Here is a 16,114-nt window from a genome sequence, read left to right as displayed (position 1 = left end):
TTCTTAAAATGTATGGGAACTCCTGAGCCCAAGGTGAATTATCAGAAGAAATTGTGCATATTCTTGATTTGTTTTTTTTATCTTCCATGATATAGCCATAATTTACCAATTTAACTCTTGCTATCAGTCATGATCATTTTTATGTACAAGTTAGAGAATACTCTTTGTCAGTGCTTAAGATAGTGGATTTATTGATCTTACATATAAGGAAGTTTTGTGTTGGGCCACACTAGGGTTAGTACAATAGTCCAGAGACATTGGAGACTCAAGTGTCTTCCATTTTCCTTCACCGTATGTTACAGCTGCATTTAAACTGTCCTGCTCAAAACTCATAATCAAAGTTGGTTCACAATGTAACAGTGTTGACAGGTGCTGGGACAAAAGAAACATCTATTCTTTATAAATCATCCATTTACTGGTAGTCTGTTGTAGCAACAGAAAATGAACTAAAACATTGAACTTAATATACTAGTTTTTATCTTCATGCTTAAATCTTGCAATCTCAAAAATATTCTTGTCATAATAATTTATGTATATTATGTATATTATATATTTACCTAGAAAGAAGGAAAGAGAATTGCACCAACAGTCTTCTGTTTGTGTTTTATTAATTAGAAATATTTTGCATGTCATTCCTATTTGCAAAAAGAATGGGGAACAAATCTTTCAGCAACAAGGGGTAAGAGGGTAAGAAATGGAAATTTGTTCAACTAATTTCTAGTTTAGCATCCCATGCAGACTCATATTATAAAATTGTATTCTTTTGTTTCTATTTTCTATTCTTTATAACCACCTGCTTTCTTTTAAAATTACTGTAATTAAATGCTTAATTAATTATGAAATAAGTGCATTGAATCATTCCTAGGAAAAGGACAATCCACAGACTGAATTTACCACTGAAGCCTTAGTAAACCTTGTGAATGATCTATTTGGAGCTGGGACAGAGACAACAAGCACCACTCTGACATATGGTCTCCTTCACCTGTTGAAGAACCCAGAGGTCACAGGTATGACTGCGGATGGTCAGCAGGATGCATTTCACAACAGAAATATGGGAAGACACTGCTAGTGCCCTCATCTATTTCTCTGAAAGAAGTGTCCATATTGAAATTTCTGTGCTGCCAGTTATATTTGTCCAAATTTAGTCAAGGAATATAAAAAAGAAAACATGGCACAGTAGGGGACAGTGACAGAGAATTGAAGGACAGCATGGGCAATAACAAAGCAGTGGAGCTCTGCTCATGTCTGGATTCCACTGGGAAGTGATCTGCAGCATGCAATAGCCAGCATGAGTTGGCCTAAGACTGCATATTGGTCTTTCCAAGGAAAATCCACTTGGAATATTAGGTGTGTTCTTGCAAGATTTCTGTGGAAATCTTTTCTAATTCTGAAAATATGCTCTAGTGCTTGACAGGGAGAATAAAAATTCTTTATGTGCATGTAAATAGAAATTTTAGAAAATTAATGAGGTTGCAGTTGTATTATTAGTGTCTGAAAAGACTTGTAAAAGGTTTGAAAAATAACCTTGTTTTAAGTTTTGCTACTTAGAAGATATGCCTAAAGGAATTTTATTATTTCAGAAGTTTATTTTTATTAATTTTATTTTTCACCACCAACTCTATTTATAAATGGACCTTCAAAGAGTGCCAGTAATGCATAGCAGAATAGAAGCAAAACACCATCTTTTCCTGTTTCAGAACTACATCAAAACTATTATATGGGAATTAAAAGTGAGAATTAGTCCTATTAAGGTGGAAGAAGAGGCGTAACGGAAACAGCAAACAAAATTCAAAAAATTTCTGAAACACAGAGGCAAAAAGAAGGAGCAGAACTCTGCAGAGAGGATCAAGCTGTAGCCGATATGTCAGAAGAAGTTTTATTTGTGTGGAAAAGCCAGTTTAAGTACCACAAATTATCCATGAAGTTCAAGATTTAGAAGCACCACATGTCAATCAAGTTAGGGGAAAATTGAGGTATTATATAGGAGCCCCTCTATGCTCAGGAAGAGGACAATCCACAGACTGAATTTACCCCTGAAGCCTTAGTAAACCATGTGAATGACCTGCTACAACTCCTTTGAGCAATTAAGTGTTTTCCTCTCATAGGAAGAGAGGTTTAAACTCTAGAGGAACTGAAGCTAAGAGGTTGTGCAATCAATTTTAGAACATCAAAGTTAAAAAAAAAAAAAAAGTAAAGTTAAAAATCACAAACTTTCAGAAATAGACTCTGTCTTCTACAAGGAATTATGAATCAGAAGGACATCAGAGTTCTAAAGAGCAACTGTTGTTTTGTGTGGTAATGAAAACTGTAAGAGCCAATTGTGGTGGCACAGGCTTATAATCCCAGCTATTGGGAGGTTGAAGCAGGAAGTTTAGGCAAATTCAAGGCTAGCCAGGACAAACTGTCTGAAAATACAACAAAAGGACTGTGGTGGTGGCTCACAGGTAGAGGGCTTCTGGGTCAATCCCCAGGAAAAACAAAAGAAAACAAAATAAATAAACAAACCCCCCACCCAAACCAACCAGCCAACCAACCAACAAACCCAAAAGAATCCCCCAAAAAAAGTCTTAAAAAAGAAAGGGAACATGATTTTAAATCCATGTTTGCTACAAAATTTATTTCCCTATTTCCTTTCACAAGAAGATATTAGAGTATATGCTCCATCCAAATATTTAAAATCAAGGCAGAAGCAGTCACAGATTCCACGAATGAGGGAACCTTAGGTATAAAGATGGGAGTTGAAGGGAGTCTTCTGGACAACAGGCCTAGGAAACAACCAATTGTTCATATTAAGTAGACAAAGCACATGTGATAGAAGATCAGGAAAAAGAGTCTGAAGTTTAAACATTAAGAAAATTATTACTATGATTTGGAAAGAGTAACATAACAATTTGGATACAACATAAAATAAGAATCTAGAAATTTAGGAATTGGTATAAGTTGTTGAAAAATAAGTGAAACATATGCAATTAACAAACATACACAGTTACCTTACCAGTGAACACTGTTTTTAGGTTATAATTGTGTAAATAAAATATATTAATATAATGAAAAATTGTGATCAAAATAAATAGGAGTACAGAGGGAAAGTATGCGAGGGGTGTGGGCGTGCATATTTATTCATGGTATGTATTTTGCAAGGAGTAGAGATGGATCTTAATCTTTCTTTCAAGTATGTCATTATAAATTTTCTAAAATTGGAAAAATCAAGAATCCAAGATAGAATATAATTTAGAAATATAAACATTTTAGAAGATACTTCTTGAATGATTCAAAAAGTCTACTTTTGAAGAATGAGAGATTGAAAAGGGTTCCACTGAAAACCACACACAGACTTATATACATAAACAAAAGCACACACATGTATACACACAAATAGATTCATGAGTAGAATTTAATTTTATGATTGTTTTTTATTTTGGCATAGAATTAATGTTTATACCTGTTTTGCTTTCAGCAATGATAATAATTAATTACTTATGAGATAACCTGATATTTTGAAACATTTTATCATTTATATTTATATTCGATATAAGCTAGAATGTTAAGCTTATATAAATTTGTAGATATGTTTTAATACCTCATGTGTAGGAGTGTCATAAATGTATATGAATCATACATTTATGTATATTCATGTATGTATTTTTGTATGTGTATCAGTATTTGTTGATGGATCTTGATAAATAGATATAGATACATATAGTATCATAATGATCTTTTTAATTCCCAGAAGTACTTGTTGCATATAAGTCATATTTCTAATACCATTTGGATACACCCATGTTGCTTTACATTAACTTGAATTATTTTAAAAAATATACTATTTGTCTCTTTTCCATTAGCTCTTATTTTTATCTTATCAGAAAAAGTCCAGGAAGAGATTCATAGTGTGATTGGCAGACACCGCAGCCCCTGCATGCAGGACAAGAGCAGTATGCCTTATACAGAAGCTGTTCTGCATGAGATTCAGAGATACATTGACCTTGTACCAACCGGTCTGCCCCATGCAGTGAACTGTGACACTAAATTCAGAAACTACTTCATACCTAAGGTAAGATTGTTCTTCTCACATTGAAGTCCACAAATTAGCATTATGGTCCCAATCCTCTGCCAACTCAAGGGAGAGAAGTACAAAGCTCATCCAATGAAGCACCTTGATGGTCTCAGTGCTGGACAGACTAGGTCATGAATTTCCATAGCTTTTCCTGATATCCAGCAGTGTGAATTTTCCATATTTGTTCTGCTCCTTCAAGATTGTTTTTATCTACCCTCAGCTCTTTCTATTTCCAAGGTGAGTTTTGGAATCATTTTGTTAATTTCCAAAACCACTCTCCTGGGATATTTTTCAGCATAATATTAAATCTATAGATCAGCTTGGAAAGAATTGACATCTTAACATGTTGAATATTTCAGTTAATCAATATTGTATATGTTTTCGTTTTTTTTTTTTTGTTTTCTTTATTTTTTCCAAGAATGTTTTGTTTTCCATGGAATGATTTCACGCATTTTGAAGGTCTTAAAAAATTTTATTTTGTATTATTATATATTTTTTGTGGTGCTAGGAATTGAACCCAGGGCCTCCTGCATGCATGGCAAGCACTCCACCAACTGAGTTATATCCACAGCCCCAGAAGGTTTTAATTAGTTAATTAATGTTTGAAAGCCAATATAAATTTACAGTTTGAATAATATCTTTTCCAATGTGATGTTCCAGGTATTTGGGCATATTGCTAGTTTTATTTTAATGACTTTATATCTATAATTCTTAGTAACTCTTCAAATCATTGCTAATAATTTGTGTTTAGATCCATTTGGAACTTCTTATGTACCTTACCCTGCTATCTTGTTAGTATTTGTTTTATTTATTATTTTCCATTCCTAGTGACCTTAATTTCTGTTTCTTACATTATTGCACTGGCTGGGATTGCCAGAAGAGTGTTGAACAGAAGTGGTGTGTTGAGCAAGCTTTTAATTGTGTTTTAATCCTAGAGGGAGGTGAAGGTTTAGCATCATACTATTGAGTGTGATGTTTTATGTACATTTTTGCAGATTTTCTTGACCAGATTAGAGAAGTTTTCCTTTTCATATTTGTGTTTGATATTTTCTTATACTATATCATTTTTTAAGAGTAACATAGTGTTTTATCAAATAGATTGTCTGCATCCATTGATCACATGTTAATGGTCATGTATTCTGTTCTCTTCTCCACTAAATATGCATATTGTAAATAAAGACACACAGCAGTATTTGTTCTTCTACATTTTGATATAGACTTTTCTTCTTCCTATATTTTTATCAGTGCATTATTGTTGTGATGGGAGTTGTTGTCACATATATATGCATGCACACAATATAAGAATATAAATTGGCCAATATCACTGTCCAGGTTTTCTATAATATTTTGACAGATTCTACAGATTCTTCATCAACTTTTCCTCTTGATTTTTCTTTGTCATGTTTCTGTCAAATAATGCTGAGCTCATAAAATAAGGGAGACTGTATTTCCTTCCTGGAGACTACTTTTATTATTTTTCTGTCCTCCCACTTTCTTTTTTTTCAGTCTCTTAGTTGTATCTTTGGAATGCCTAATAATATTTGCTTAAGTACAGTTATGTAAGCAAAGTTGCAATTTCAGATGATGCTCACCTTTTTCCAGAAAGAGTTCTTTCCTTCCCTACTAGATAGTCAGAGTGCTATAACACCTCCTGCCCTGACTCAGAGTTGTTGACTAACAGGGATGAAAAATGACTACAGTTATGAGCCAATCTCTCATGTTCCCCTAGCCGTGTAATCTTGGAAACAATTTTGATCACAGCAACTTTCCAATGAGTCTAACATAAAGTTTCTTTATTTATTAGATGTTCTGGTCAGTATGCTCCTAGCTAATCTAATTCCCTTAAAGTCAGAACATATTTCTAAAGAAATTTACAAAAGATAGAAATGAAAGTGGTGTTTTCATGGTGAAGAAAGAATTATGATTTTACTAAGATTAGAAATATTGTTTTCTTCTTCTGGAGAAGAGGGAATGGAGAACTTTCCTGAAAGGTGATGGGGCTTGACCTGATGATGCAAGATTTCATACAAGGGTTAGATTGTTGTACATTCAATTTGTTTTCAGCAAAGAATACAAGCAGGAGCTCTTGTTATGCCTAATCTCTGCTGAGTGTAGAGAGCCCAGAGACCAAGGAAATGAGTTTTTCCTGTCTGCATGGTAAAATGAAGGAAATTGCACCTGCATAGCTTATTCTAATGACCCTCTTTTTAATGATAAAAATAAGGTCTGCTATCAATCAGTGAGATGGACAGTTATCTCATTCTACACAAAGGTTTCAAAAACATGCAGTCAAGAAATGCTAGCCTCTTCAACAAATAGTGCTGGAAAAACTGGAAATTCATATGCAGCAAAAGGAACCTAAATCCCTTGCACCCTGAACAAAACTCAACTCAAAATGGATCAAGGACCTGGGAAGTAGACCAGAAACTGTGCACTTAATGGAAGAAAAAGCAGGTCCAAATCTTCATCATTTCAGCAGAGGACCAGAATTACTTAACTGACTCCCAAAGCATAAGATATAAAAGCAGTAATCAATAATTGGAATACAATCAAACTACAAAGCTTTTTCTCAGTAATGGAAACAATCAACAATGTGAAGAGAGAGCCTTCAGAATGGGAGAATAATCTTGCCACACATACTTCAGATAGACCCCTAACCTCCAGAATCTATAAAGCACTCAAAAAAATTTACACCAAGAATACAAATAACCCAGTCAATAAATGGGCTAGGTAATTAGAAGATACTTCACAGAAGATCTACAAGCAATTGACAGATATATGAAAAAATGTTCAACATCTCTAGTAGTAAGAGAAATGTAAATCAAAAGTACCCCAAGATTTCACGTTACCCCAATTAGAATGTCTATTATCAAGAACAAGCAAAAATTAATATTGGCAAGAATGTGGGGAAAAGGTACACTCATACATTGCTGTTGGGGTTGCAAAAGGTGCAGCCACTCTAGAAGTAGTATCCAGATTCTTAGAAAATTTGGAATGGAACCACCACTTGACCCAGCTATCCCACTTTTTGACCTATACCCAAAGGACCTAAAATCAGTGTAGTGCAGTGACACAGCTACATCAAAGTTTACAGAAGCTTAATTGACAATAGCTAGGTTGTGGATCCAACCTAGATGCCCTTCAGTACATGGATGGATAACGAAACTGTGGTATATATACACAATGAAATATTATTCAACCAAAAAGGAGAATAAAATTATGGCATGTTCAGGTACATGAAAAGAGTTGGAGAATATCTGCTAAGTGAAATAAGGCAATCCCAAATACGGAAAGGCTGAACGATTTCTCTGATAAATGAATTATGACACATTATGTGGGTGGGAAGGAGGAAAGAATGGAAGAAGGATGGAAAGTATAGAGGAAAATGAGGGTGGAGAGGGTGTGGGGGAGGAAAAATAATAGATTGAGACAAACATCATTACCCTATGATTACACAAATGGTATGACTCTACTTTGTATACAAAAAGAGAAATGATAGTTGATCTCATTAGAGTACAATGAATTAAAATTTTAAAACTATAAAAATAAAAACAAGACGTATCAAATAAAGTATTAATATTTTATTTTTTTACCAATTCACACGATTTTATCAAAAGAATATTTGAATCTAAATATTAGTATTAAATGTGATTTAAAGATTCTAATCCATCTTTTTATTTTCTTTCTTTCTTTTTCTTTTTGGTATTTGGGATTGAACCCAGTGGTGCTTTACAAGTGAACTGAACCAGACCCTTTTAATTTTTCATTTTGAGACAGGGCCTTACCAAGTTGGTTATGTTCTCACCAAGTTTCTGAGCCAGGCCTGGAACTAGGAATCATCATGACTCAGCCTTTCCAGTCACTGAAAGTATAGGCGTGCCTCACTGTGCTTGATTTCCTATTGCTTCATAGTTCATAAGCCTAGAACACATGAAATAGGATGATGGCCATTTAATTTTTAAAAAATGCTATATATGAACAGGTGCGAGAGTGAATTTGGATGGGTTGTGATTTTAATTATTGGTCTGAACCCTTTCCACAAAACATTATGAATGAGAAAATTGTTCTATATCTCTACTGCCCAATGTTAGTTTACTTTAAATTTGTTTTTTTATTTAACTTAATTATTCACTAATTAAATTTCAATGTGTGGCTTGAGGTCTTTGTGTAAGACAGGCTTTTCCCAAGTAGGATTATCTCAGTCTTTTCCCAAGAAGGATTCAGTATCTTTCATCTTTTTTGGATGAACGGTGACAAAATATTGCTAGATAGAGGCAATACATCCTAGTGTTCTATAGCACACTAGGATAACATTACTGTACAGCCTTTGATTATGTATCTTATAAGTAATGAGGACAGCAGTTCAAATATGACCAAAGAAAAGGTAACATGATGAGAATGCTACTTATGGTGATTTGATCTTTACATTCACGCAATACATCTTCACACCATAAATAAGTACATAATTGAAAAAGAAATCCTCCAATCCTAAAAACCTAGAACACACAAAAATGTATTCTGGTGCTGCCTCGTTGACTGACCAAAACTAATAGAATTGCAGTGAATCATTGACATTCTTTATTTTATTCTACTGTCTATCAAATATGTATTTATTTTGCTAAAAATATTCTTTTATTTAATTCTATGATATTATTCTACATTATACCATTGAAAGTATCATGAATATCCACATTGCATATATCATGTTCCCTTTCTGAAATGTTAAATAGTGTAACAATGGAGCAATTGCACCTCTAAGGCAGAGGTTCATACTTGAGGGCTGAATCAGACACATGGCAGGCAATAAAACTGCCCCCTTCAGACACACACACACACACACACACACACACACACACACACACTCACACACACACACAATTTTGAAATGGTTGATGAAACATTTTGAGAAGGATGGCTTCCTCTGAGATGTGGAAGGGTCAATGATGATTACTGCAGTAAGAGCATGTCTCTTTTGTGTTGGGGAGTTCTGATTTCTCAACAAGGAAAATGCAGAATCAGGATCACAGTTGCATATACAGGGCAACAGGTGAAAGCAGTGTCACTTGTGTGAAACAGTATTTCTCCTTTGTCTTCTAAACAAATCAGGTACTGCCTTCTGTCAACTGTATCCAGAAAATGGATATCAGGCAGCTACTTAGAAATGCAAGTCACCTTGAGGATTGCAAGTTCAAAACCAGCCTCAATAGTTTAGTGATGCCCTAGCAACTTAGCAAAACTCTATCTCAAATAATAAAAAATAAAAAGAGATGTGGCTAGGAATGTGGCACAGTTGTTGCAGCTTCAGTTCAATACTTGCTCAAAAAATATATATATATATATATTCTATGATGTACAAATTCTAATTTCTGGTGTACATTCCAAGTGCAAACCGGAATGTCCAATGTGTGCTCATTACATGTGTAACATAAGGCAGTACCTGAATTTTATTGTTAATACAAAATAACATTGCAACAGAATACGTTTAATTTGGGTGGAAAAAAAGAGCAACACAAGAAGTTACATAAAGCCATTGAACACAGGTTTATTTGTCTTACATCCATAGAACATTTATGAAGGAACATATCAATGATAGGTGGCAACAGTGGTTTCTGAAGTGTCCAAATAGGTTCTGTGGTAAAGCAAGAGGAAAACTAATTTTCACCATATATTCATTTTGATAAAATTTCTTATTCTATATTTTTATTTATTTGTTCTTTTAAATTATACATGACATTAGAATGTATTTTTGGCGCTCTTCAACAGAAGAATGGATAAAGAAAATGTGGGATATAAATGCAATGGTATATTACTCAACCATGTTCTATTTTTGATGGAGTTCTAAGTAATGTAATACAAAATAAATTCCCTACTTTCTTTTTCTTCAGTGGTTGTGATCAAACTCAGGGTCTTGTGCATGCTATGCAAGTATTCTACAACTAAGTTACATCCCCAAACTACAAATGAATCTCTTATGTATACAGCTCAATGAGTTGGGACAAATATATGCACTGCTGTAGCCACAGAAAAATTAAAATATAAAATATTGCTGGGCATGATAGGCCATGCTACTCAGGAGGCTGAAGCAAGAGGATGGCTTGTGCCCACAAGTTTGAAAGCAGCCTAAGAATCACAGAGAGAAACTTTTCTATGAATATAGTATTTCCATCACCTCATAAAGTTTCTTCATCCTCCTTTTCCAGTCAACCACCACGAGGACATAACATTTTCATCCAAATTTCTCTACTGATTTCTGTACCTATGGTTCTGATTTATCAAGAGAGTCATACAATAGAATATGACATAGAACACCACATAATCAAATCATTTATCTCTGGCTGTTTACCTTCATTTTTTTTTTCTCCAGTACTCTTCTTATTGATACAAATTTTTAAAATTTTTATTGGCATTCAATAATTGTACAGAAAAATGTTTCATTGTGCTCAATTGATACTGGCACATCAAATAATTTGATCAATTTCATTCCCCAGTATCTTCCCATGCCCTCCACTCCCCTCCCCTCTTCCTCCTCCTAATCCCCTCCCTATACCTTACTGGTATCCCTTATATTTTCATAATTCTCTTTTTTATTATACAAGAATACATTTTAGATTCATTTTCATTCACATGTATTAGTAGTTCATTCCTTTTATTACTAAATAGCATTCCATTTCAAAGAATACCTTAAATGTTTTATTCACTCATAAGGCTTTGGATAATTTTGGTTGTTTCTGGTTTTTGGCTTTTTAAATATAAGCAATATGAACATTTGTGTAACAATGTGAGGTTGATTATATTTTAATTTCTATTAAGTAATTACCTAAGATGAATATTATTCCATAATTTTATGACTTTATGATAAACTAACAGAATCAATATTTTCTTTTGTAATTTGCCATTTATTTGCTATGTAAAAAATATTTTCCAGCTCCAATTGCACAATTTGCCCTTACATATTTTCAAGAATTCTAATAGTTTTAGCTCCTACTATTAAATTGGTGATTGATTTCAAGTTAAATATTTATGTCTTGGAGTAAATGATCATGTAATTGTTTCCTTTCTTTGCCTTTCTTTCTTTGAGAGAAGATTTCTCTATGTTGCACAGGTTGGCTCCAAATTCCTGGCTCAAGCAATCTTTAGGCCTTAACCTCCTTAGCATCTAGGGCTATAAGTACAGGCGACCATGTGCAGCCTATTTGTTTCTGTATGAAAAGTGCTCAATTGATACAATTTTTGATATTATATCGATCTTTACATTCTCAAGAAACATTTGTATCTTCAGGGTCCAAGCATAATTGAATACACCACTGCATTTATTCTAAGTACTTTAAGTAGAATAATAAACTGATACAAGCATATCCATGTTAATAGCAACAATATTCACAACAGTCAATACATGAACCAGCTTGGATATCCTTCAACTGATGAAAGAATAAAGAAACATGGTACATATACACAATGGAGTTTTATTCAACCATAAAAAATGAAATTACATCATTTTCAGGAAAAGAGATGGAAGTTGAGAGCATTATGTAAACAAAATAAGTCAAACTCAGAAAGTCAAGGGACACATGCTTACTGTTGCATGTAGAAAAAGGAGGGAAAAAGGAAAAAAATCTGTGGGTGTATCATTAAAATTTAATAAAGATCAATGAAGAAGACAAAAGGGACCAGGGGGAGTTTGGTGTGTGAGAGAAGGGGAAGAACAAGGTATTGACACTGACTAAGTTACAGTGTTATATTATGTGCAAATGTGAATTTAAAACAAAAATCCCAGTAATATGTATAATCGTAGTGAACCAATAAAATATGGGAAAAATAAACATTTTTGCATACTGATTTTAAGCAAATATAGAACATTTGAAGTACTTTGGCCTTTATTTATGATTGTCAACAAATTTTTGAAAAATACTTTTTTCAAAACTTATCATCCATATTGCATTGGAAAGATCCCCCAGAGTTCTCAGAAAACTCAAATTTTGTAATAATGTTAAATACATTAAGTTGGCTTCTGCTGTACTATTTATTATCTTAGAAAGGTCTTATAAAACTATCCTGGACATTTAAAAAGCCACAGACCCATTTTAAAGCAGAATCCTATACAAGATGTGTGAAAACTGAAGTTATAAAATAGAGTATTCATGAAGAGCAGACATCAGCATCCAAACATGATGATGAAGAGAAAAGAAAGTTTGGTGCTCAAGTACTCAAGTACTCCCTATGTGAAATGCTACTGGGTATACTTTAACAATGTCCTAGTCACTGGCATTAAACTTGCATTTTATTACTTGTTTGGTTAAATGCTCTTCTTTGGAAAAGGGCTTCTTATCTATAGATCATAATGTTTGGGCTAAGCTCTAAGTCTTCTTTGGTTTATCTGTGTGTGTTCATTGCAGGGAACAAGCATAATAACATCACTGACTTCTGTGCTACATGACAGCAAAGAATTCCCCAACCCAGAGAAATTTGACCCTGCCCATTTCCTGGATAAGAGTGGCAAATTCAAGAAGAGTGACTACTTCATGCCTTTCTCAACAGGTAATAGAAATTTATTTCCACTGGGAGTTCAGTGGATCAGACACCTTCATGGGATCAGTTAAATCTGCATCATGCTCATTTTGGAGCTGGTAGAAATGTTCTTTGCACATGGTCAAGAGCAACACTCCTAGTGCTCATACACTGTCCAAGATCAGGCTACAACATCATTTCTTGGTTCTCCTAATGGGGCTTTCGGTTAATTGACCTACTTCTTCCAAAGTATGAAAACTACAGAGAGGTTCTGTTGAGTCATGCCTCAAAATACAATACTGTGTCTCAGACACTTCTCAAAAGATGAAATTCATCTCAACTCTCCTCATCTTCCCTGTGAAAAGTATCTAAATACACAACTTTGGTGAGTACCTTCCATGGGGCGGCTCTCATTCCTCTGATGAGCTCTGGGTATGGTAAGTATCCCCAGCACACAATAGGGCAGCAAATGTGTCCCACACTTCAGTTAACCAAGCAGACTATTGAAGAGATTGTTGTAATCCAATATGACAAGTCTTATGGGAGAAAGAAGAAAGGATTGGCTGTTCATGATGGCAGAGGGAGAAAATGCCTTCTGCCTGTTCTCTCATACCACATAGTGAGGCATCAAATGGATTGAGTGGCATTCAAATAGAAGAAAGGACACTAGAGCTCCCTTATAAGAGGCAAAGAAAGTGAACTGAAGAGAGGCAGGGCATTTTTACAGAGGCAATTGACCATAGGAGTAGGATATTTGCTTCTTTTTGAGGATGCCAGAGCCTTCTGACTGGTGAATGACGGTCAGCAAACCTTGTGAGTGAGGCACATTATGGTTTTAGGACACCAGAGCACCCTGATTTCCCTACATCTACTTCATTTATGGAACAGAGGGATCTTCACGCCTGATGTGCTGAATCTCTGGCATATCATGGCCCAAATGTTTCTTTGACACTTCAGTCTTGCTTTTAGGTTTTGCACTACAGACACTCATATGACAAAGATTAGCCATTCCTTAATGAAAATCCTATTTCAGAAGGTTAGAAAAATAGTGAGTAATGATTTATATAATACAAACTTCACTGCTGAGTAAAACCAAAGAGGATAAGACTCTAGAGCCTGGTGGAATCACAAACAGTGTTAAAGAAAATAACATTTGATCTAGGATCTGAGAGAAGTATGAAGTGCATTCTGGGCAAAAGGAGCAGAGTGAGATAAAGCTTGAAACTGCATTCTATGTTTAAGGCTGATGAGGCTCATTGGATCAGAAGAATGGGAGGAGAGATCATGACAATCAGACTGGGAACAGGGAACACAAGTAATCAGTGTGTGTTTCTGGGAAAAGATTGATGGAAACATGAAATGTCAAAAAAAAAAAAAAACAGTTTTAATGTGGTATGGTTAATGTATGTCGTGGAAGAAAGCTGATGCTCAATAAGTATTGATGGAATGAGCAGTGCTGATATATTATTAGGTGGATAACAGGCATGTTCATCCTTCTTTCTAATCAGCTGTCATTTATATTTACTCATTTAAAAAAATTTAGTTGTAAAAGGACACAATAATTTTAATTTTTTATTGATTTAAATTATTTTATTTTTATGTTGTGCTGAGGATCCAACCCAGTATCTCACATGAACTAGGCAACTCTACTACTGATCTATGACAACAACCCTATAATTATTCTTGGTCCATCTATCCATCCATTCATCCGTCCACCCATCCATCCAATAATTTATGAATTGTCAATACATTTTTCTAGGACCAGACAGAAATATAGTGTTCAAGGAGAATTTACCCTCTCTCACTTTTTTTTTTTTTTTTTTAAGGAAAACGGGTTTGTGCAGGAGAAGGTCTGGCCCGCATGGAACTGTTCTTATTCCTGACCACCATCTTACAGAACTTTCACCTGAAATCTGTGGTGGACCCAAAGGATCTTGATATCACGCCAGTTGCCAGAGGGCTTATCTCTATGCCACCTGCATACCAGATCTGCTTCATTCCTGTCTGAAGAAGAGCAGTGTCCTTTGGCTGCTGCTGTGCTGTCCTCTGGAATCTCCTCTTTGGAGCATGCTCCACCACCTTCCCTGTCAGGCATATCTCCTCTGACCTGCTTCTCCCCACCTCATTCCTTTGAATTCCAGTGAACATCCAGCCCCACTGGAGAGAGTGTCCTCAGTTTTCAGAAAGGTGTGCTCCTGTTCCCTTATTCCAACACTTGCATTACCCACTCTGCATTTTAACACAAAAGTGGTTTTTCAGTATGCCATCACTCTAAACCAAGAAGAATCTGGGGGACATTATGGGAAGTGCAATAAGTCATGCACAGCAAGATAAAGTAACATGATTTTAATTTTTGAATAATAGAAAAACAAGAAACTCTTAGATTAGTGATAAGCAATGGTTGCTAGAACTTGGGATGGTAAGAGTGTGAGTGGATTCAGAAAGAAGAGAAGATAGTTAAAGTTTCAAAGTTTAGAGTAGACAGGAGGAATGAGTTCTGATGATATAGTGCAGAACATGGTCCCTATTATTAATAATGATTTCTTGCATGCTTGAAGATTCCTAAAAGGGGAGGTATTAAATATCCTGCCCATAATTAAAGGACAAATGTGTGAGATAATGACTATGTTTATTATTCTGATCAGTCTTCGTTCCATGTGTACATATATCACAATGTACCTCATAAATACATATGATCACTACTTGTCAACTAAAAAAGATATGGATGTAGATTAAAAATTAAAATGCACATGAAAACTATATTGTTTCCATTTTTAATAATATTCATTGGAAAAGAAAAATACATTAATGAGGTGTTGACAGAAGTGTGGAACAATAGGCAGCTTTATACCCTGACAGAACAATGTTTCAATATTGCTACTCTAATTATCTTACCAAAATATATAATTTTCCCTTCACCACCATCTTCCCCATCATTCACCTCTGGTTCCCCTGCCCTCCTTTAGCCCTTTCCTCTTTTCTTTTTACTTACTCTTTCTCATAATTCTGTGAGATAGTACTTGTATGAGTCACCATTACTGCCTCAACAAATAACACAAATATAATGACTGAAAACAACACACATTAACTATCGTAGATTTCTGGGGATGAGATCTAATATCATCTCCCCTGTTGTAAATTGATTCTGTCAACTAGTATAGTTCTTTTTGGGCCTCTAGGTGAGATACATGTTCCTAAATTTTTCATTTTGTAGAGATTGCCTGCATCCCTTGGCTTCTGAGTCCTTTGTCACATTAATTCAACCTCAGTGTCCACATCTGCTACCCCCTCATAGCTTCTCATTTTTCTTTTATATAATCTTTGCTGAATCCAGGTGTGGTGGTGCAAGCCTGTAATCCCACTGGATTGCAAGTCTGAGGTGCAATGTTCACAAGTACATGGCCAACCTCAGCAATTTAGGAAGGCCCTAAGCATGTTAGAGGGATTCTATCTTAAAATAAGAAATAAAAAGTGCTGGGGATGTGGCTCAGTGGGTAAGCAGCCTTGGGTTCAATGTCTGCTACCAACTCCCAATGCAATCAACAAAAACCTTGT

General features: G+C 34.9%; 1 protein-coding gene across 1 annotated transcript in view; it reads left to right on the top strand.

The window, feature by feature from the left end:
- LOC306660051 (cytochrome P450 2C18-like) overlaps nt 1-14,731 on the top strand; it is a 132,983-nt gene extending 118,252 nt beyond the window's left edge. Inside the window, exons 6-9 of the mRNA XM_079138130.1 lie at nt 866-1,007; nt 3,864-4,051; nt 12,448-12,589; nt 14,386-14,731. Coding sequence (XP_078994256.1) covers nt 866-1,007; nt 3,864-4,051; nt 12,448-12,589; nt 14,386-14,567 — 654 coding nt within the window. The 3' untranslated portion in view covers nt 14,568-14,731. The remainder of the gene's footprint in view (nt 1-865; nt 1,008-3,863; nt 4,052-12,447; nt 12,590-14,385) is intronic.
- Nucleotides 14,732-16,114: the final 1,383 nt, after the last annotated feature.

The sequence above is a fragment of the Sciurus vulgaris genome (genome assembly GCF_902686455.1).
Source record: "Sciurus vulgaris genome assembly, chromosome: 4".
Lineage (NCBI taxonomy): Eukaryota > Metazoa > Chordata > Mammalia > Rodentia > Sciuridae > Sciurus > Sciurus vulgaris.
The sequence above is the reverse complement of the archived record's forward strand: the minus strand, read 5'-3'. Positions and strand labels throughout refer to the sequence as shown.